Source organism: Mus pahari, chromosome 6 (assembly GCF_900095145.1).
Source record: "Mus pahari chromosome 6, PAHARI_EIJ_v1.1, whole genome shotgun sequence".
NCBI classification, from domain to species: domain Eukaryota; kingdom Metazoa; phylum Chordata; class Mammalia; order Rodentia; family Muridae; genus Mus; species Mus pahari.
Genome location: NC_034595.1, coordinates 62301381 through 62325448, shown reverse-complemented (window position 1 = coordinate 62325448; position 24068 = coordinate 62301381). Strand labels below are relative to the sequence as shown.

General features: G+C 43.8%; 1 protein-coding gene across 3 annotated transcripts in view; it reads right to left on the bottom strand.

Moving 5' to 3' along the window:
- The window catches only part of Agbl4 (ATP/GTP binding protein like 4), a 1180502-nt gene that overhangs the window by 5272 nt on the left and 1151162 nt on the right, over positions 1 to 24068 (bottom strand). The window contains exons 12-13 of one of the 3 annotated variants that reach the window (XM_021199659.1): positions 2904 to 3000; positions 1837 to 2242 (exon numbers count right to left, since the gene is read on the bottom strand). In XM_021199659.1, coding sequence (XP_021055318.1) covers positions 2215 to 2242; positions 2904 to 3000 — 125 coding nt within the window. In that variant the 3' untranslated portion in view covers positions 1837 to 2214. Of the gene's footprint in view, positions 1 to 1836; positions 2243 to 2903; positions 3001 to 24068 lie in introns of those variants that run through there. The other 2 variants (XM_021199657.1, XM_021199658.2) reach the window with 2 other exon arrangements.

The window sequence follows — 24068 nt, the reverse complement described above, 5'->3', positions numbered from 1 at the left end:
CAGGGCCAAGTAATGGGAGTGGGTGGGTAGGGGAGCAGGGGCAGACTTTCGGGATAGCATTTGAAATGTAAATAAAGAAAATAATAATAAATAAATACATAAATTAAAAATATAAAATAAAAATAAATAAATATAGGGTCTCAGCTTTACTGATCAATGCTGAGCCTGAGCTCCCATGTCCACAATGCTGCCTCTCCCCAGAACTCCTTCCTGAGGGGCAGCCCAGCACCCCAGAATGTGACAGGCTTCCACCAGCTTATGGGCAGAAACTGTCATATGGCAATTATCCGTGGAGATGGGAGAAAACAAAGATTAATTTTGAGACAAAACATGGAATTTTCCTTTATAACCAGAATTGCTCTTTCACTTAAGCTGTTTGATGCTTGGTTGGAAAAGAATACAAAAGGGAGAAGCATTCAAATCCCAAAGGAGAGCCAGAGGCCAGTGATCTGGGGAACAAATTCATTCTTAAAGGACTACTTACCAATCTGGAGTTGGGTGGGACTCAGAGAGGCTCACTAGGCCCAGAAGCAGGGGTATGGGCTTAGTAGGGAGCTAATGTGCTTTTTCTAACTTAAGAGTGGGTGCATTTCCTTTAGTCTTCCTGTGGCCTAGTGAGGAAAGAAGTCTTTGCTGAAAAGGACCTCAAAGCTCAGTGTTGAGGTGCCCTGAGCAGTTGAAAGCAGAGGCTCTTAGGAGGAAAACTGCCCTTCATCATTCTCAGTTTCAAGCCCCCTCTCAATCTGGACAAAGCTCTCTTGACTAAGACTGAGCATCCTACAGAGAGGTCAGGCCCTGGCTCCAGGTCTGGCTCTGAGACTTCTGCTCCCTGGCTCTCCTTGTCCTTGCCTGCCATGCTCACGGATGTCCCCTCCAAACTGCATTACTTCACTGAATCTGTGATCATGACACAATGAAAAAAGTGGTGAAGGAAGAAGATAATTTTTATGCAGGCTGACAGAGGACCCCAAAGAGATAATCCCTAAATTAACTTGTAAATGAGATTCTAAGAATTCTTTTGAGTTTTACAAAGCTTTAAATGTTTAAGAACTTTAGCCAATCAAGAGTGACTTCTAAAGAGTGAACTGAGAACTTTCCTCTAGGGGTGAGCTCCTCAAAGGCAGGGTCATACCTTAATCACCAACTCATCCCAGACCTCCCTCCCACCAGAGCCGGGTGTAGCATGCTGTCTTCCACAAGTCTATGAGTGGAAGAATGGATGGGTCTATCCATGCAAGTCTGTGTGGTACTGCATAGAGAAGAAACAGAGATAACCTCCTGTAGGGAGTTTTAATGCCTACATAAAGGTATTAAGGTGGACATAAAGTCTCCAGATAATTTGTTCCTAATCAGAGATTGGGTGTCACTGGAGTACACGGCCATGAAGACTGTGTGGATCAGGCCTTAGAGAGGTACAACTCATTGAATTATGGAGTCTGGACCAGCCCAACCATGCAAGTCAAAGAACATGTCACAGGCTATCAGAAACTGGCAGAAATCAAAAATTATGAAAACATTTGGAGGCATCTACTGTGTGCTAGGAATTGTCCCAAAACCTATATCTAAAGAACATGTTAAATTGTTACTATTATTTCTGTTTAATAGGCAGGTATAGAAAGGCCTAAAATCCTATCACACTCCTGAGAGACAGAGACTGTCCACTGATGGAGCTCTACTGCAGTAGAGTTCAGGTAGCTTTGGAATATGAAACACACTATCGACATGGCGACATCAGGAAATCTTCTGTTCCTTTCTGGGTCTCTTTCTCTTAAAGTGCAAGACAAGACATACATGAACTAAATAAGATCATGTACACAAAGGGCTTCATACACTAAGTAACGGTGATTTACATTTTATTAGTAGTAGTAGATGGGGATGGAGGAAGGTTCATGGTGCTAAGCTCCTGAGGCATCAAAGCGCATGGTGAACATGGTCTGGCAGGAGTATAGAGTTGGACATTGCCACGTCATTCCAGGAGGCTGGGCTACTAGGGGAACAGGAGATGAGGCCCAGAGGTAGGGTACTGCTACCACATTCCAGATGCCACTGGATGTCATTGCCAAGATGCTCATTGAGTGCTTTACCAGAGCCCATGGGAACTCCCAGCACTTCCAGTGGTTGTTCAGCCCTCAGACAAGATGGATGCTCCCATCCTAGTCTTCTTTCCTCCTTGGATCTACAAGTGGGTCCATCAGAGGAGTGAGATGGAACTTCTTAAAGATGTGTCCTCTGTAACCTAAATCTTTGAGTGTTGAGGGAAGGGGCTATCATAGACTGTGGGGATACTTGTACACCTAGCACTAGTGTTTGAATATACATCTCACAATGACCTTAAAAATATGTATAACAGTGCATGATTTACAGATTAGGGGATTGAAGGATTGGAGTTCATTTGGAACCCTTAGAGGATGAGTTATCATGTGAGATATATGTTAACAGCCAAGCTAACATAGATCAGTGGCTGATCTTGGCTCCCCAGAAATACCCCATCTCTGGAGGTTCCCAGGGAAAGCCTGAAATGAGGTGGCCCACCACTGAGATAGGGTATCATCTGATAATAATATTATAAAGACTCTGCGGATTGGGGCTCAGAGATAAAGTTTACTGCCTATAAATAGTGGACCCTGAGGCATCATTAAGCCTGACCAACCTGGTGAGTCAGGGAACTGACTTGCCCTGGACCATGGTAAGCCAGTTGTCAATCTGGGATGACATCCTGGAAGCTGGAGGTGATGAAGCTTCATGAATGCCCTATGCTTAGGAAACCTTCCGTATGTCTGGATCCATATGGTGGCAGAGCTGGGGTTGCCCTTCCTGTGGCACAGGTGGGAAGCTAAGGGCCATCAGAAAGTTAGTCCTAGTGAAGCAGGACCCAAGCCTGTTTGCTTGGCTCTACCACTTACCGAAGTCTTGGCATGGGGGCTGCTATCTTCTCAACCAGGGAGTTCAGCCGGTAATAATCTAGAAATGTTCTTGCCACGTTCCGTCCCAGTTTCATATCTGCAGGTGTGTGTTAAGAAGCAACTTTGAAAAGAGACTGAAGCAGGGAGAAAAGAGGCCTGGTTATAAAAAAAATGAAAATAAAGCAACAACAGTGATAAAGATGACGTCATAACTCCCCACTCTAGGGTTTTGCTGTGCACTGTCTCGTTGGTCTTCACAAGCTTTCAGAGATAATTATGATTCTTGCTTCACATATAAGGAATTTAAAGTGCACAGAAGTGAAGGATGGGAGTGGGCATTTGGGTCAAAGTAACTATACCCCAAAAATCTGTGTACCTAGCTTGTAAATATCATTGGAATTTTCAGGTCTGACCTCATGTTGTCCAGAATGAAACCCAATGAGCAAGACTCCAAACCAACATAGCCTTTGCTGTTTTAAGATCAGGGCTTACCTGACCTTCAGGAACTAGGCATTCTCTTGAGAGTAATCTCAGGAAAACTCTCTCACTCTAAATAGAATCCCATTTCACCTTGCTATTTGAAAAATAATGAATCTCTAGGGTATAGATTTATAGCCTATTTATCAAGTCATAAATTCTCCAGGGAAGGAGAGAGCTCCAGTTCTATACTGGTACTAACACCCTGGCATCTCTCTATGCATCACACCCACATCTCTGGGTTTCTCTGTTATTTCCTTTGCCCCAAGGGCCTCTCTGACTTTCTATCAGCTATCATGCAGCCATGTGTTCTCCCATTAGTCAGTACCTCTTATTAGATTTTCCACGATCTTCCCTGCTGTCATCCCAGCAGAGTGACAGTATTGTCCAGGTGAGAGTGTTGTCCTTGCTCCCTACCTCCATGGCTTTAGAAGTGACCTCATTGAGAGCATGTATCAGTTCTTACAGGGTGAAAATTGTTTAATCACACTGGTTCCTCCATCAACCTCCATCAGCTCCAAACATCCAAGCTGTCACCCTTCCCCATGAAACTTCTCATCTCATGATTATGTTCACCTCTTTCCCCCAGAATAGGTCAGTATCACCGTTCTCCTGGACCATCATCATCCTGTTCTCTGAGCATCCTGTTCCAGAATAGCCATCTCTAGGATGTTTTCAATAGTGAAGTCAGAAGCTACATTATCTAGTCTCAATCTGATGGTGTCACTCAGTGACTGAAAATCCTTCAGTGTCTTTCTTTCTTTTTTTTTTTTCATTTTTTTTACTAGATATTTTACATTTCAAATGCTATCCCCAGAGCCCTCTATACCCTCCCCCCAACCTGCTCCCCAATTCACCCACTCCTGCTTGCTGGCCCTGGCATTCCCCTGTACTGGGGCATATGATCTTCACAAGACCAAGGGCCTCTCCAGTGTCTGTCTTTTTCATTTTTTTCCCATTTTTTACTTTTGGTTTTTCAAGACAGGGTTTCTCTGTGTAGCCCTGGTGGCCTGGAACTCACTCTGTGGACCAGGCTGGCCTTGAACTCAGAAATCTGCTTGCCTCTGCCTCCCAAGTGCTGGGATTAAAAGTGTGCGCCACCACTGCCCAGTCTTCAGTGTCTTTCAGTTGCCTTCAACGTACAGATTTTTGACACAATTTACAAGGCTGTTTATAGCTTGACCCTTGGTTATGTTCTTAGCCTGCCTCTTGCTGCCTCCTACCTCCTTTTGCAGTTCTCCCTCTTCTAATCCTGTAGCCCCTCCTATATCCCACTAGACCACCCTGCCATGAATTCCTAAAAGGACCTTCTCAGCCTTTAGACCTTGGTTCAGTTATGACTTCAGTGGGTATATTCTCCTTGGTGCCTTGGCTGGGATCGGGTCCCTACTAGGTGTCCCATAGCTTCTTTGCCAGTCAGACTACTCAGCAATATTGAATTTTAACTAGTCCTTCTTTTCAATAGCCCCTCTAGTCTATACAATCTATGAAGCAGAGTCCATCTCTACTTGACTCATCTAAATACCTATGTGCTTGCCTGACAGTAGCATGAAAAGCACATGCACACACACACACACACACACACACACACACACACACACAAATGGAGTAATTACAACCAATAGCTAAACAGTGTTTAGTATATGCTAAGCAATCCCCTAACAATCCAGTGAGAGAAGTCTACTACTGTTTCCACTGTTCAGATAGGGTAAGTGACTTTGCTCAAGGCTGAATACCTTATAAATGCTGGAACTGGGATTTAAACCTAGGCCTTGCCTCTCTGAGACTGGCACCATTTCATGGTTACATCTTTCTCTTACCTAATTAACCATCTGGAGCCCAGCTCTATTGGAGGACACTATTCACAACCCTGACCACAGGAACACAGATTGCTGATTGAGGGGGATGTGCAGAGAAGCAGCAGCCTGAGGCTGGTCCAAGGGAGTCTCTGGAAAAGGGCTGCTTCTAGCTGGACTATGAGACTATTCAGAAGGCCATGAGCTAGAATGTAGAAATGCATTCCCATTCACACATGCATGTAAACAAATATTTCCTTCATCTTTCTTGGGGTCTGACTGTGAAGGATCTTATCCAGTGCCACATTGCTGATAACAATAGAATCAAGAGTCAAACCCAGGCAAGTCTGATTCCAGACTATGAGTTTCCACTGCCCTGGGCTGTTTCTCAACTTGAAGGCACCTTTTCTGTCAAAGCCTGAGTCATCCCAGGTCAGCATGGGGTGGGAGGAGGAAGCACACCAGGCCCGTTGTTTATGGCAGCGAGATGTACTGCAGGCTTGCCATGCTTCTGGGCTGCCACCTGCTTTCTTGCTTTGGCTGTGTCTGACCTTCTCTGTCCCCTTTGCTGAAAAGTCCACAAGCTGGCACTGAGCATGGCTTGTCTGCTGAACATCCCCCAGAGGCTGTCTCATGGCCAGGGCCTGCAGAGGCAGGATGGCTGCTTGAACCCAGACAGTCTTTAGTTGGCTTGGAGAGACCAAAGAAATAGCTGCAGGGTAAGGGAGAAATGAGAGGTCCCCGTGGACTGAGCTGGTGCGTTTATGCAGACGTTTTTGGAAGCAGATGTGTCTAGCCCAAATTCTGGTTCTGCCACATGCTATGGATAGCTGATTTTAATTTCCAAAGATGTCTGTAACATTATCTCTGGTCTCACATGCTATTCTAATATGACCTTGATGCTCCTTCCGCTGAAAGGCATAGTCTTATGTTCTTTCTCCTTGAGTTTTCACTGACTTTTAAATGGCTTCTAACCAAAAGAATAACACAAGTGGAAGAAGTGACACTGTGAGACTTGTGTGGCAAGGTCAGATACAGCAAAGTAACTGCATCTTGCATTATGGAATACTTGTGCTAGGAACCCAAGCTTATAGACAAACAGGATGACCACCCCAAGGTCCTGGGACTATGCAAAGACACCAAGAATAGACTCTTTGTCAGCCTTCACTTCTATATCACTCTGATATTCCAGCCCCAGCCACTGTTTCCCTACAACTGAATCAGACTCCACAAAAGTCCCTCCCACTGAGACTCACCCAAATATCTGACAGAGAACATGAAATGATAGCATTGTTTTAAGCCAAAAATCTTAGGGGAACAGTGTCTAACACGTAAATAGAGAACTAGACACCAAATGACCTTGCACAAGCTACTCGCTATCCCTGAGTCTCCATGTCCTTGTTCATGAAATGTCTGCTTCACAAGGTTGCTGGGCTGCAGTGTGGGGCTGTATGTAGTTGGTTAATAGCACAGAGCCAACGAATGGTGAATGGGTAGATAGATGGATGGATGGATGAATGGATAGATGGAAGGATGGATGGATAAATGGATGGGGGAGAAAAGAGCCTGATCTCTTCATTATTTTCTATATTGAGCCAGACCCAAAGCAACACAACCTTGATCACCAACAACCTTGAATGTCTATAAAGGAGTTGGACTGTTCCTAAGTACTTGTGCTAATAATCACTTTGGGTGGGCTCTGGTAAAATGGCAGTTTTTAAGGAGGTCTTGGTCTTGTCTGCGACAGTCCCTTCCCTTCCCCTCTCTAGTTGCAAAGCTTTAGTCACTCCAGATTATTTCCTACCTTGGACCTGACTGAGGGAAGGAGCAGAGCAAAGGTGAAGGACAGTAGAGATTTACTGAACATTTTCAATGAAAACAAGCTGTCCTAGAAGAAAGAGTTAAGATCCAGGTAAAGAGAGGTAATAGTTTTCTTGGCTGGACAATTTTCAATATATTGCAGTATTAAGAGAGGAAAAAGTAGGGTGAAAGCCCTCAACCATTCATAACCCACAGAGATCTCAAGATAGTTTATGTATTGAAAATCTTTCCATCCTCAGGTTCAACTCATTTGTCTATTTCTCAAAGATGGCAGAGAGTGGTCACTCTCAGGGCAGGTGGGGCCTGAACCCTAAAGCTGAGGATGGAGCATGGATTCAGTCAGCTGGGGTGCTTGGAAATTTGGACTGATCCAGTGACTTCTACCCACTGCTATCTTGACACAGAGTAGCTCCAGCCTCCCATATCTCAGGCTCTTTATCAGGTGATTGGAGCTTAAACATATTCAACTATCTATCTATCTATCTATCTATCTATCTATCTATCTATCTATCCATCCATCCATCCATTAATGCATTGATTCAAACATTTTTTAGGGGTTTTCTCAATGGGTAGACTGCTGAGATACATATAAGGGATTGGGGTTAGATGAAGATGAATTAGAGTCTAGAGGAGGGAATGCACCTCAGTTAACTATATTACTAAGAGGGTGGTTAGTTACACGGTTGCCTTAACAAAAATGGATACTGCTTTTTAGAATGTGTTCTGTGCAATGTAGTTACTGTCACCAACATTTCCTACAACCCAGCAAAACAAAAGAATGAGTCTATATGTATTTCATAGATAATAAAATAACAGTTAGGGTTCATGTTATTGGCCCAGACTCTCATTCTTTGAAAGTGCTGGAGGTAGCATCAAACCCCAGGATCTTCTCAGTTTGTGTGTACTGTTTCCTCTCTGGAGTGTGACCATAAATCCAAGCACAAAATTCTCTCCATGTAGGGGGAGGCTGAATTCCAAATGGAGAAAGTGTGAAAGTCTTCAAGGAAGGAAGCTAAGGTCTGAAGGACAAAAGACAACTTTAAAAGGGGAAAGGGGGACTGAGAATGGGGCCCAATGGTGGACCACTTGCTGAGTATGCAGCAAGGGCCAGTGTTCAATCTTTTGTACTGCCAAAAAAAGGGGGAGTAGTGGAGGCACATGTCAGCAGAGGCATGGGTTTGGCCAGGGATCATGACATGACAAGAAAGACAATAGAGAAGTTTGAAATGTCACATAACTGAAGTTCCGAGTGGAAGGTAGGGCTGGGATACAGCAGGGGCCAGAAGCACCAGGCTTCAGCTGAAAAGTTAGGGAACTTAAACTTCTGTTCTGAGGGCTAGAGCAATGGTTTAGTGGTTAACAGTGTTGGCTGCTCTTCCAGAAGATCCCAGTTAGAATCCTAGTAACCACATGATGGCTTACAACCATCTGCAACTCCAGTTCCAGGGGAGATGATGCCCTTCTATCCTCTATGGGCACTGCATGTACCTGGTATGCAGACATACATGCATGAGAAAACCCATATATACAAAATGAAAACAAATCAATCTCTTTTTTTAAAAAAGAAGAACACTTCTGTTCTATAGACAGTAAAAAAATAAAACTGAATAATAGGGGTTGTGTTTATCATTCATTCTTTAACATATTCACTGATCACCTACACATATATTCATGGTTCACCTACTTCCTGTTCAGGCTTTATTTTTTTATTTTTTTTTTTAGGGTTCAGGGTATAATTGGTGAAAATCAAACAAAAGAATGGTTTTTAAGGCTAGAAGTGGAGACATATTAAAAAGCATGGCAAAAGTATGAAACTGTAATTCAAATTACTTACTGTAGGCTACTGTAGAGAGTCTGACTCTGCTAAGTGAAAGAAAGGCCACTGGTTAGGTTGAAACAGGAAAAGGAAATACCCTACTTTATCCCAGTAAGAGACCTCAGCTATGTAAAACACCAGAAACAAGGGTGGAAGCAGGAGAGCACTGGTCAAGGCGGTGGATGTGGAGATCTGGATGCTGCAGGGGTAATACAGATCACAGGCATTCTCTGTGGCTGTAGGAGACAAATAGTGACTAAAGAGACCTCTGGTTTTCTGGCTCAGGCCTCAGACCTGGAGCATGTATGAGTGAGGATTGAGAGACCACAGGGTTGTGACCTGGGCCCTGTTTCTCCTCTAGGCCTAGCTTCTCTGTGAGTAAATGTAACATACTGCTCTCAGACATCCCATCTCCTCATCCTTTCATTCTGCAAACATTATTGAGAAAGCACTGATACTCAATGATACTGATACTCATAAGCGAAGCTCAGGGATGCATCCCTCCACGGGCACACATACTGGTGCCTGGCAGTTTCTAACTCTCGGAGCTCAAGTCTTACAAACCTCCCTTGGGTCTGGAGCCTTTTCCACTGTCCTGGTCCTTCCTTCACTGCCTGCCCCACAGCTCTGCTGGATTCCCTTCACACTCTCCAGCTTCAGCAACACCACCTAATGGCCCGCCCCGCCCTGCCCCGCCCCTGCCCTGCCCTGCCCTGTCTTGCCCTGCCCTGCTGTGTGCTAAGGTCCCCCTACTCCCTGCCCTGAACCATCTCATTCCTTCTTTCCCTTGGTGTGTCCTACATGCAGCTCCACTACCTACCTTCATTTTGCTGATGAGACATCACAAGTCATATATTTTTTTTCTCATGAGACACATCAAGTATCGGCCCCAAGGAAGACTGAAGGTCATTCTCTCACTCTCTCATTTATATGTTTGTTAAATGTGACCATGCATCAGTCACTGTCCTGAGAGTATCAAGCTTCATGATAGTCTCTCCTGGTGTCACATTGCATCCAAATCAGAAATCTTAACACCCACCTGCCCACTATCTAGAAACCTTGACTTAAGAGCCTTCCTCTGTTTCACACTGCTATCCCTGCCAGCAACGGAGGATCATCATTAAACAGGAGGATTAATTCTGCAGAGGGCTACGCCGAAGACAAGCCATTTCTCTTTGGTAAAGCTGACAGCACAGCTAGAATATTAAGAAGCAGCTATTTGGGGGCCCCTAGGTAAAGCCTGGAGAACAATGCGGCGAGGACACATCTTTTGTCTCAGCTTCCCTTGCCAGTCCTCCTACAAGGTCAGACTGGAGCATGACTAACAACCAGATGAATCCTGCTCTGAAGCAAGGGTGCAGGTTGCAGGTATAATCATAGAGGCCTTTGCAAATGCACAAACGTCTCCTAGACAGCCTTGAGAGTAGGAGGCCTAAAAAAATGAGGAGCTGGGAAAGGGAGGGAAGGAAGAAGGTTGGGGGAGGCAAACAAACTAGAAAGATGCAAATAGACAAGAAGCTACTCAGAGAAACTCATCAGGATGAAGTTGGAAGATAAGAAAAGAACGATAATACGATAATACAGGGGATGAGATAGAGCAGGACTGGAAAACTGAAGGAACATGGGGTCACGGCGGAGATATGGAAACATAGGAAGAGAGATAAATGTGACTGGAAAGCCAATACAGACACTAGAGAGGAGGGAGGGCAGAAGGAAGGAGGGAGATGAAGGGATAGGAAGGGAAAGCAGGAAGCAAAGGAGAGACGCTGTGTGAGAGAAGGAGAAACAGTGGGTAGTGGTAGACAGACAGGAGGGAAGGTTACTGAGGAAAGTCAGGACCCAGGGTGGCACAGTGTCCCCATCCCTACCCTTAGCAGGAGGCAGGCCAACCTGTGACCAGGGGGAAGGTGCCTGCAGCCCACAACAATGACTTAGAGTTCAGGATAACTACGAGGCTCCATATCAGTTTTGATTTGTCATTGGAACAAATAATCATAAATGTGGTGACTTAAAATACCAGACAGGTAATTCTTAGAGTTCTGAGGCCCAGAGTCCAAAGTTCCCTAGGCTGAAAAGAGAGTGGTGCCAGGACTGCACTTCCTCCGGAGGCTCCCGGGGAGAAATCCTTCCTTTCTTGTGGCTTTTGGCATTCCATGGCTTGTGACTATATCACTGCAGGTTCTGTTTCCTTGGTTCACAGGCTCTTTCTTTTTTTCCTGTTTTATTTTTTTAAAGATTTATTTATTTATTTTATGTATATGAGTACAATTATAGCTGTCTTCACTACAGATGGTTGTGAGCCACCATGTGGTTGCTGGGAATTGAACTCAGGACCTCTGGAAGAGCAGACAGTGCTCTTAACCTCTAAGCCATCTAACAGGCTCTTTCTTAGTTTACATATATCATCTGTCTTTCTGTCTCCCTCCTGTATGCATCCATGTGACACCATGTAGGGCCCACTCATTAAGACAGGATGTTCCATCTATCAGTAAGTACATACCATATGTGTCCTTTTGGGTCTGGGTGACCTCACTCAGAATGATATTTTCTAGTTCCATCCATTTGCCTGCAAAATTCATGAAATCATTGTTTTTAATAGCTGACTAGTACTCGATTGTGTAAATGTGTAAACATACATACTACATTTTCTGTATCCATTCTTCCATTGAGGGACATCTGGGTTGTTTCCAGGTCCTGTGGAGGCTTGTTGCCCCAGCATAGGGGGATGCTAGAGGAGTGAGGTGGGAATGCATGAGTGGGTGGGGGACCATCCTCTTAGAGGCAAAAGGGAGGGGGATGGGATGGGGGTTGCGGAGGGAAGACTTGGAAGAGGGTCAACATTTGTAAGATTACTATTTTAGTTTAGAAAAAAAATAAAGAAAAAAGATAGGATGCTCCTATCCCAAAGTGGCAGTGGCTCCTCCTCCTCCTCTCCCTTCTCTTCTTCCTCCTCCCCCTCCTCTTCCTTTTCCTCCTCCTCCTTCTTTTCTTCTTTTTTCCTCCTCCTCTGTTTTGAGACAGGGTTTCTTTGTGCAACCCTAGCTGTCCTGAAACTAGATCTGTTGATCAGGTTGGCCTTGAATTCAGGGATCTGCCTGCCTGCGTGCTGGGATTAAAGGTATGGGCCACCATCATAGCCCAGGTCAGGACTCTTTTTCTTAAGATATCTTTTTTAAAAAATTTATTTATTATGTACAGTGTTCTGTCTGAATATAGGCCTACATACCAGAAGTGGGTGCCAGTCCTTATTATATATGGTTATGAGATACCATGTGGTTTCTGGGACTTGAACTCAGGACCTCTGGAAGAGTTGTTGGTGCTCTTAACCTCTGATCCATCTCTCCAGCCCCAGATCAGGTCTCTTAATGAAGGCAAGATAGCAGTATCCTCCATGCAACTCCACTGGAAAAGGAGTCCAGCTAACAAAGAAGAAACTGTCTGCCAAGGACAGAAAGGTACTGAAAATGAGGTGACAGGAAAAAGAAACATCATGGAGGAGAAGAGGGGCTTCTGAGAGAAGTACAAAGCAGTTTGCAGGTCTAACTCAGGGTTGGTGTGAGGGCTCAGAATCTCACACCACAAATATACTGGGTTTTGTTATTTTTTTTATTATTGATTTGTTTGTTTTCTGTTTTCTGTTTTCTGTTTTGTTTTTTTGTTTTTTGTTTTTTGTTTTTTGTTTTTGATTTTTGTTTTGAGACAGGGTCTCACAATACATCCCTGACTAGTATTGAACTCATGATGTAGAAGAAGCTGGCCTCTAAATCACAGATATTCATCTGACTCTGTCTTCCACATGCTAGGATAAAAGTTGTATACCACCTTGCCTGGCATGCTGTAAACTGGGTTCTAGTCTACTATTTTTGATTTCTGATTCCTTCCTTCCCTTCCTTCCTTCCTTCCTTCCTTCCTTCCTTCCTTCCTTCCTTCCTTCCTTCCTTTCTTCCTTTCCTCCTCCTCCTCCTCCTCCTCCTCCTCCTCCTNCCTCCTCCTCCTCCTCTTCTTCTTCTTCTTCTTCTTCTTCTTCTTCTTCTTCTTCTTCTTCTTCTTCTTCTTCTTCTTCTTCTTCTTCTTCTTCTCTCTCTCCCTCTCCCTCCCCCTCTCTCCCTCCCTCCCTCCCTCTCCCCCCCTCTCTCCTTGGTGGTATTATATTGCTAGTTTTCTGCTCTGTGAGCAGTGATGGGCCCTGGCTTTGCATCTAGAGTGCCCTAGGTTGCATGGGTCCTTTGCCTCTGATCTACTGCTTAGCCTGGTTGAGAAAACTGTATCTTACTCCATAGCTGAAGCAAAGGAAAATAGCACAATGTGGATATGAAATTTTGATGGACCTTAGCACTGGTCACTTTCAAAGCCTTTGGGTACACAGACTGCTGATAAACCAGAAGACTAATTCCAGATGGCACATGTGCTGTGTGTAATAATCAGACATGAACCACTACTCTCAGGAGACCTATGGAGAAAGCAGCTACCTTAGACCCCAGCCTAGCACACATGCTCAAAGTGACTAACCACTTCTAGAAAAACTGTGGGAAAAGTACACTAGAACTCCCATTAGGAAGTAAACTCATCATTACAAACAACCAGACTCCTAATTAGCAATGTCTGTAGACAGTTTCCGTGGAAAAGGTAACACTTACGGGTCCCAAGGATTGGGATGTAGGTGTTTTTAGACATCATTATTCAGCAACTAATTTGCTCTGAGTTCATCTGCTTAATAAGAGCCAAGGAGGAAGACTCTGGGGAGCATCAGGAGGTTTAAACATCCACTTCCTTGTCTCCATGATTCAGCTTCCTGAATAATCTCTGGGCCTTTGGTTTCTTCCATTATTGATGAGAATGTTGCTCCTACAATCCCTAATCTTGTGACTCCTTGACCTTCAATTTTATATTGATTCTCTGACATCTATAGGGCGAGACCCACATTCTCAAATTAAAATGGTTTGTGTCTAATTAGAATGTAGGTTTAGAAAGCATGGCCTTTCATTTTTCTGTGCATTGAGCTGTGACAAGGGACAAGCTACATCTCCAAGCTTCAGTTTTCTCATCTGTTAAATGGATAATGCTGTCCACACCCAAGGATAACCTGTTGGAAAAAAATTACATATCCAATTGTGGCATGCAGTAGCTTTTTAAATTGTCACTATACTTTATGAAAGTGCCACTACCAACAGAGTGTGAACTCTTCAAGAACAGGGCTTTGTCAAGTTCAAATTTGTCTCTAGAGATAATGATCACATGGTTGGCTTATTAACAGAAGCAGGGAGAAAGAATGAAACACAGAACTCCAGGGTAAGGGGGAAAAAAAAGGAGGGGAAGAGGGGTTGAAGAAATCCTTTTTAAAAAGTCTCCTCTCTGGTCATCCAGGATAAGACTCCCTAAGTTTTTTCCATCTTATGTGCTTAAGTCTCTTCTCCAATAAAATTTGCTTCAGGCTGTACCAGATGACCTAGATCTAATCTCCCCCCTCTGTTCTGTTCAGGGACCTGAGATGTCATTTTTTGCCCAAGCAGACAAGAACAGTCTTAATAGGCTTGGAGGAAAGTGACTGCTACTACTGTCTTAGGTAAGGCAGAGAGAAGTCAGTTAGAGGTTGCCTGGACCTGAACCGGTGTGTACCTGAGCTCAGGCATGACAATGCCTGATTCTAGGTATGGTGACTTTCCAGAGGTTTTTGGACTTCAGAAAACATTAGGTAGATTGGAATCATTCGAGAGTCTTGAATCACTGGTTCATTTAGCTGACATCTATCAGGCACTTCCTGACTGCTAAGCCATTTGCACACTACAGACTATAATTACATAGAGTGAACAAAGAAGATAAGGCTCAGGGTTGATCATCTTACAGTTCAGGCACTACTGACACTTGAAACTGGATGCTTCTGTGCTGTGGGACTGTCCTGAATATGGTAGGGTGTTCAGCAGCATCCCTCGCCTCTCCCACTAGATGTCAGCAGTGCTCACCCATTGTGAAAACCAAAGCTGTCCTTAAATATTACCCAGGATTCTCCAGTGGATGTGTGTGTGTGTGTGTGTGTGTGTGTGTGTGTGTGTGTGTGTGTGTGTGTGTGTGTAGGTGTTTGGGGGTGGGAATAGCCTAACTCATGGGTAAGAATCACTGGCCTACAGGCTGCAGAATATCTTATCTTGTGGACAAGCTACAAGTGAAACAAACGGGAGAGGTGAGCAACAGCTTCGCTGTGCAGAACCTTAGCTTCTCTAGCTGGGACGACTGGCTCCTGAGTGGACTGTTCCACGCTGTGCCACATGAGATAGCCCTGTAGGAATGCTAGCTCAGTCCTTGTAACTTTGTCTTTGCAGAGGGGGCCACCTTCCAGCTCCAGCATTGCTCAGTCTCTTTGATACCTGTCCCTTCTCTATTCGCCTGGGCGCCTAGTTTTTGTGGTTCATCTATTTGAGACCCACTTCTCACTCTAGTTGGACATTATCTACGCCCTCCTGTTCCAACATTCTGACATGCCTTGCTTCCACTCCAAGCACCAGCCACTTCCCAGCAGTGTTTCCTTTTTCCCAATTGACTAGAAAATTGACTGTAAATTTGGCTCCCTAAATCCACTGTGGCTGCCCAGCTGGGCCCCGGTCCAGGGATGTCTGGGGCTGTGGTGCCAACCCAGCCTGAGGGGCTCTGCTGCTTTGAGAGATGCTCAGGCACTGCTTGCCTCACGGGTATTTTTAGAAGTTTCAACTGATACTAGTTGAATTAAGACTAAAGACCACAGTCAATGTCTGGGCAGCAGCACTGGGGAAGGGAGAGGGGCAGGGAAGAGAGGGGTGAGAAGCCTGAGGAAGGTGGAAGGAATGTGGCTTCTCTCCTGTCTGGCTTTATTTGCTGAAGCTTGACTCATGCGGGTCAAGTCTCCTCTGTGAGTGTCAGTTTTCTAAGAAATAAAATCAAAAGAGGGACTGATGCTAAGTTTTAAAAAGTTTTCTGCTCAGATGCACTACAAGCCTCCGGGTCATGAGTTTCCACCTAGGGCCAGTTTCCGTATCCTTTGATACTGCAGACAAAATGATCCTTCCAAACGTTAAGAACTTAATGCTCCGGACCTGTAGGTGTGGATCACTGAATATATCACCATTTTCCACAAAATGCTTCTTCTTGTCACTTCCTTATTTAAGATTTCTTTTTCTGTGTCTGTGTTGGGGTATGTGTGGTTTGTGCAAGTGCCCCCAGAGGGTGGTTGTAAGTTGCCCAGGGTGCGTGCTGAGAACTAAACTAAGGTCCCCTGGAAGCTCAGCAGGGAATCTTAGGAGCCGAGCCATCTCACCAGCCCCTCTTAGCACTTTTGACCCTTTTCCTCTCTCAGATTCTGCCTCTGCCTTGTACTAGGAAGGATCTAATGCGGGGGGGGGGGGGATCAAGCTACATGTAGTATTGGAGGAATCCTAGGTAGACTCTATTTCAAGCCTCAGAGGGCCTGATAACCCAATTAACTGCAGGAATCACAGAGCAGTTCATGAAAGATGGCTTCTGACTGGGTGCCTGCAAAATACACCGGGTCCTAGCCATTCTGTAACTGAGGATGGGTGGATGCCTCAAGCCTTGCACTCATAATTTAAGGCCCACTGAAGGGTTTGCTTGAGGATGGGCTATAGAGTGCTGTATCTTTTTAAGAAACCACTCTCTTTTGCTGTGTCTTCACTCCTGACTGGGCTCGAGTCTGCAGATCTCACAGGTATTTGTGGAATGGCAAAATACTGAGTCAAGTTCTTGCACTAACATTGGATGATACTGACACACCTCTTCTTGGCTTTAGTTTTTTCACTTATATAACAGGGATGACATGGGTTTATTTCACAGTTTCACCATAAGATAGTATAAGAGCTGATTATTGGCTGCCTAATGTCTGCTATCCCAGCTTTGGGGCATCTTCTCCACAAAAGCTAGAAATGATCCCATCCCTAGAAAGGTTGGAGGTTAGGCTTAAAATTAAGATTTTTAGGATCCTCCTGGCTCTGATATTTTAAGACTTTCTCTCCTACTCTACTTTTTTTCTATTCTCTTCAACTTGAAATTTAGGAGATATAACTAATATTTGTAATCAATCCTTCTCTTCCAGGCATTGGGCAAGTTTGATTTGTTACTCACATGTGAGTGGGGTAGATTATTGCCCCCATGTCACAGTGTAGAAATACAGGTCCAGAGATGTTAAGTGTCTGATTTTCTCTCAGCCAACAGGAGCACGGCTACTACTTCAACCTATCTGACCAGTTAAAAGGCCTGTACCTTTAAGAAAATTATTACTATGTAATGGTTCACTTTAAAAAGTGAACTAATTATTTATTTGACATAGATTGAGCATCCTCTGTGAAATGTGTCATAGTGTGTCCTGAGGATTTGGAGACAAGTTCAGGCCCTGCTCCTGGGAAGACAGATAAAATTGCAATACAGGAGAATGGCTACCATGGCAGAGTGATATAAGTAAGCAAGGTTTAGGGTTAGAAAGAGCTCAAGGCAGTGGTGGTGCACGCCTTTAATCCCAGCACTTGGGATGCAGAGGCAGGCAGATTTCTGAGTTCGAGGCCAGACTGGTCTACAGAGTTCCCAGACAGCCAGGACTACACAGAGAAACCCTGTCTTGAAAAACCAAAAAACCAAACCAAACCAAAACGAAAACAACCAAACAACAACAACCCTCACAAAAGAAAAGAAAAAAGGAAATCTCTCTCAATCTCTGTCTGTCTGTCTGTCTGTCTGTCTGTCTGTCTGTCTCTCTCTCTCTCTCTCTCTCTCTCTCNCNCACACACACACACACACACACACACACACACACACACAATCTCAAGTTTGCTCTCTCACAGATGAACCTTGCAAAACTGTATTTCTTGCAAAATTGCATTTGTGTGTGCTCACATGTGTGTGTGTGCTCACATGTGTGTGTGTGCGTGCATTTAGGGCAGAGAACAATTTCAGATGCCATTCTTAAGAACATCACACAGCTCTTTGAGACAGAGTCTCTCTCAATGGCTTAGTCTGCACTAATTAGGTTATGGTTATAATGACTGGCCAGTGAGCCCCAGGGATTGACTTGTCTCTGCCTCCCCAACGTCGAGATGGCAAGCACACACCATTACACCCTGGAGTTTTACACAGGTTCTAACTTAAGTCCATAGTCTTTAGGCAGGAACAAGTACTTTACTGACCTGTCTTCAAAGCCCCATAATAGTCCTCACTAAACAATCTAGTCAAAAACAATGGATAATGTTTATATACCAGGTGTTTGTCTACTTGCTGAGACACAGCTGCACCAAACATCTTACTGTCATGGAGTTGGCCTTACAGTAGGAAAGACAGACAATAAACAGGCAACAAATGTTTTGGAAGACTGGAAACTTGGGTATTTAGAGGAAAAGTATGGAAAGATCAAGTTATATTAGAATTGTTTTGTACCCAATACTCTTGGGGACAGGACATCCTGGCCTCATATCAAGCAAAGCTGAAAATGACCCTCTCACATGATGGGTTTGAGGCTGTGAAACCCATGTTAAACTCCCTCTACGTGTTCAACATTTAGGACAGAGAATAGTTTCTCTGTAGCTTTTTCTTTCTTGTCTATTCACACACTGCTGGCTTATCTGTCTGCCTGACTCTTTTCCTCTGGAACTGATAAATAGTAACCAGGATAAATTCAACATTAGGATCCAAAACAAGTCTGTTCCTTGTCCCTAGCTCTATTGGGACAGTAAGACAACAAGCCAGAGCTCATGCTCGCCTCTCTCCCTGGCAACAGGAAGTCTTCACTTTTGTCTCTACAAGCTCCCTCTGCCTGGAAGGCCATGCTAGCCTCTGCCTCAGTGCCTCTAGGTAACGACTAGCTCTTTATACCTCAAGCTCGGCTGTCAGTTCCTCAATCAAGTCTTTTCTACATCCTAGCTAAACCCTCCTGGAACTTTTTGGTGTTCCTTCTCAAACCCCTCAACGACTATTACTTCATATTCATACTAAACCATTAAGTTTCCTGACCACAGAACCCGTGTCTGCTTTGTCCATTGTACCTCCTTCTGTCTATCAGATTATTTGGTATGTTATATGTTCAATTAAATAATAGCCTTGGAAAACAATGATCACCATTAAGAATTGGCATTCAGAAGGAAAATTGGTCATTTCTTCTACAGACTGATGCTATCTCTTGACTTCAGAGAGAGGAGAAATAAAATTCACCTCCTGATACTAAATGGATAAGATAATTGTGAAAAGAAAGTTCTGTATGGTGTAAGGTGTAGGGGTGGGTAAGGTAAAGTGGCCTACCTCTTTCTTTTTTACTCCTATTCTGTCAGGGTGAGGGATCCTGAAAAGGAGAGAAGGAAATCTTGATAGCTGCACCAAAAGAGCCAGAGATATGATTCCCAAGGCTGCAGAAAGGAAGAGGGTTCTGAAGAGATGACGACCATCATACAAGTGAACCCTGGATCCATTGGAAATGAGTGAGCTATTGGTACACCATGAATCCAGTAAGTTTCTCTTGAACCACAAGCTCTTAGAGTAACACTCTGTGGGTTTGTGCAGAGCAGAGACATATGCTTGGGAGCTACTGGGACATGCACCCATAGCTCCGTTGCTCTTTCTCCATCTTTCTTCCACACATGACTCCACTGAGTTCCTTGAGGGAAGAGCCTGTCTTTTCTCAATATTTGCTTCCCCGCAGCTTAACATCGCAAGGAAATGGATAAATAAGTAAACTTTGGACAAGTGACAAGTGGTTCCTCCCCTACTCCCTGTTTTCCTTAAGTGTAGGATGACAATAACCTAGTATTAAGAGAGTTTATGAACACCAAAGAGTAATGATAATAAAAAATGTAAAACAGTAATAATAAATGTAAAAGCACCCAGCAAGCCAGCATGGAGCTTAGCCAAGGCAGATGCTCAAAAGTCAATTGTATGTGTATTTCTGTGAGTGTGTGTGTGTGTGTGTGTGTGTGTTGCTTGTTTGTTTGTCTGTCTCTAGCCACACATTCTGACTTCAAATCCTCTCTAAACTTAGTCAATCTTGATATTTTCTAGACTTAACAGTACACCCATGGTTAGAGAATCATACACTCTCTGTAAGAGAAGGTGCCTGCAACAGTATTTGTCTACTTAATTTCCGGTGCTTAGTGTTCCCATTTGTGATGTTTCATTTCCTCATGCATCTCCAAATTCAACATCTACAGTTCATGAGGGCTGAGTCTTGGTAAGAACAGTGTCAAGTCTGCCTTGGTTGACAGGACACTCAGTGTCTACTTGCCACAGATATTTGTTAGGTACAGCATATGGTCAGGGACACTCAGTTCTGAGCCTATAGCAAAAATCACCCTTGATATAATTTGCATCTTGATTGTCTTCTAAAGGACCCTGTGTTGAAGGCAGGCTTTCCCTAGTGTGGGGTTATTAAGAAATTGTACAACCTTTAAAAGGTGCTGCCTGGTCAGAGGGTCTTAGACTGCTACTTGTACAGTTCAGTCCCTTCTTTTTGGTTTTTGTTTCCTGGCCCCGAGGTGCACGAAATCTGTTCACAATGTATTCCCCATTCTTGCCTCACGACTACCACCCACAACTGTCACCAAAGCCTTCAAGACAATGGGCCCATCATGGACTGGAATCTTTGAAACTATGATTTCCAATTATCCTTTTCTCTTTTTTGATTTATAGGTTTATCTCAGGATATAATATATATTTTTATATGTAATGCAATTTATACATTATGAAATATATAAAATATGTATATATTACACATATATATGCATACATACACATACATGCATATGCATACACACATGCACATGTGCATAGGAGTGTGCGTGCACATGCTTGAGCACTTGCGCGTGCATGCGCGCGCACACATACACACACACACACACACACACACAGCATTTAATTCCAGGGCAGTGGCATATCCATTGGTAGCTACTTGCTCCCATATTGCACCTACAAGGGAAGGGCTTGTGGGAGAATGGGCTCAACATATAGGATATGTAGGGCACTGAGGATGAAGAGTCTGACATCATCTTCTGATGATAACATATGAGCCCCTCCAGATAGTACCTAAAATCTGGGCTCCTTTGAACTTTGAAGTCTTGGAGCTGGTTTCTTTTCCTTTAGTAAGTGAGCTGGTTTCTGTTGCATGCTGCCTCATATTGGATAACAGAAGACCTTAGCATTTGTCTTATCAAGCTCCAAGGTTTACAGGTGAGGAAGAGCTTTGCAATACTGGGTGAGTAGTTCTCCCGCAGAGTCCCACCCAGCTTTCTGAGTAAATACATTGCTTTACTTCTCTCCTGCTGGCCAGAACATGGGAAGGTTGTTCTTTCGCCTGGATAGGGTCATAGAATATTGATTTTGGTCACTTAATACCAACTCTTTGTCCAACAGAGAGAATTTTCTATTTCAAGCCCTTGTCAGGAGCCAGGTTTGTTTTGCATTACAATGCTTTGGTCTCCCAAGTGAAACTGCTGATGGCCTTCTCTTCCCTTCCACACAGTGTAATCAGCAGCAATTAATTCTAATCACAAGGAGACAGTGAGAATGAGCAGAGCATTAATTGGACAAAGGTAATCAAAATCTCCCTCAGCTCACAGTTGGTACCTGCAGGCAGGGAAACGTGAGTAGGTATGAGCATATGTTGTACACACACACACATACACACACACACACACACACACACACACACTAACCAACTACAAATGCTGTGTTTTGTATGAAGGAAGGATTACTCCAGTGATATCATAAAGAGGAGTAAAAGATGAATGTGCTGTAGTAGGAAAAAAAAACAAAGGCTTTGGAATCACAAAGATCCTACCACTAGCCAGTAGCTTAAACCTAGCTTTCTTATTTATAAAATGAGGACATGTCGCCCTACTTCAAAGTGGCTTAGAATATTAAGTAGGATAATGCATGGAAAGCACTTATTTTTGCAGCAGGACTCCTGTGAGTGCTAGACTACTTTCTTCTCATATTAAATATCTTGTGCCTGGTGGAGAATGAAGGTCAAGGGCATCTGGAATTCATATCCTTAAATGTTCTTGATCCAGCCTAGCCTAACCAAATACCTACCAATCCAATTGCCCCTCACACACATACACACTTCCTTTCACTTCTTTTCCTTCTAGGTTTGTAAATGCTGAGAGCAAAGCTGGTACCCTGCTTTTTCTCACCTTGCTTACCACTCGGGAAACAACGAGTGTACATTCACTGAGTACCTGCTGCAGGAGCCTGCGTCTCTGTTCATATTTGCACTTCACTTGCACCACTCAGTCAGTGCACCTGATCTGACTTCAGTTACAGTCCTAGAAACTTTGCATCCTTGAAAAGGTAGGCACTGGGGTGCACATCTACACCCTTAGCACTTGGGGGACAGAGGGAGGGAAGAGGATCAGGAGTTCAAGGTCAACCTTGGCAACACAGGATGCTCTAAGCCAGCTTCGGTCTGCTTCAGCTGGCAGAAACAAAATCAAAACAAATCAAACAAAGAAATAACGAAAGAGTTAGGCTGGAAGCCAGTGCTCCACACAACTGTTGTCATTTGTCCTCAGGAGATCTCTGCCTACCCTGAGACTTTCAGCAATACCAGAAGGCTTTGGTCTGTGCTATCATTCAAGCCTCCCCAGTTCCTGATCTCTCCTCCATATGATTATCTGTGGTCTGGCTGCTCCATAGCGCTAGTCCCCCCACTGTTTCATCTTAAATCGTATCATTCTAAAGCTCTCTGTCTGCTTAGGTTATTTCTTTCTTCATTTTTTTCTTCATTTATTTCTTTTCCTCTTTTATAAAATGGAGCGATGTATCAGATTGGTACTACCAGCCCTCCATCAACTCTGCTACAGTATCACATTAATTTTTGTATGGCACCTTAGGAACTGAGGGTCACACCATCTGGCCCGGGCTTTCTTTCTTTTGTTATATTTGAAAATATCCTATTAGTCACTCAACCTCTGCGCTGCCTTACTTATGTGGCAGCATGCTTAGGATGTAGAGTGTCAGATACAGGACAAACATTATTAAGAAGAACATTTAAACAGATTGATAGAGAAAAGCAGGCAGCCATTTCTACTGTGGGTGGGTTTCATACAATGTAGCTGAAGAGCCGCTTAGAGAAAAAAGCCTGAGAAAAGGAGAACTCCTCCTGCCTGCCTACTTAAACTGGGACATTGTTGATTTTGGCTTTGGAACAAGAACAAAAATATCTGTCTTGGGTTTCATGTCTTCTGACTTTTGGACTGGAGTTTACATCACATCACTAGCTCTCTCCATTCTTAGGCCTTTAGATAGAGAATGCAGCTACATATTATCTCTTTAGCATCTATGTGTGGGTTGTACATCTTGGAATCTGATAGTCTCCATACCCATACAAGTTAATTCTTTTTCATATATACATAATCTGTATTATGTATGTTGATGCATGTGCATTATAACAATAGGAAACATAAATAGATATAGGTTTGTGTACATGAATAAATCTGCATACTTATGTATTCTGTTGGCTATGTTTCTTTGTAAACTCCTGCCAAATGCCACCGGATTATAAGCTTGGTCTTCCTCAGAAATGTTTCTTTCAATAGGGAGATGTCAGGTCTCCACCAATACCACACAGCCCTAGTTCTTTCTTCATTATGTCTTTCTCCCTATGGAAAAATACTTCAGCTAACCAGAGCTCACAGGGCTCACAGAAACTGAATAAACAATCAGAGGACCTGAATGAACTGACCTAGGCCCTCTGCATCTGTGTCATAGTTGTGTCGCTTGGTCTTTTTGTGGGACTCCTGACAGTGGGAGTAGGTGCTGTCTCTGACTCTTTTGCCAGTTTTTAAAACCATTTTCCTCATACTGAGTTGTCTGGTCCAGTCTTAATATGATGGCAGGTACCTTGTCTTACTTCAATTTGTTATGCCATGTTTGGTTGATATTGATAGGAGGCCTTCCCTTTTCTGAATAGAAATGGAGGAGGAGTGAATGGGATGAGAGAAGGTTGAGAAGAGGAGCTGGGAGGAGAGGAGGGAGGGGAAACTGTGATTTGGATGTACAAAATAATAATCAGTTAAAAAAGATATGAGGGAAATAGATTCAGAGAATCCTGAATATGGTGCTGGCAGAATCCTTAGAGATCCCGGGCTTCATATTTCAGAGCAGGGAGCAGTCCCAGCCTCTGATGCATGTGTGTAGAGCAGTTCTTTTCCTCCTATTCATGCCTCTACTTCTGTGAATGAGCATTCAGACCTAGTTGAGGACCAGTCCCCTTCAGGAAGTCTTCCCAGAATCCCAAAC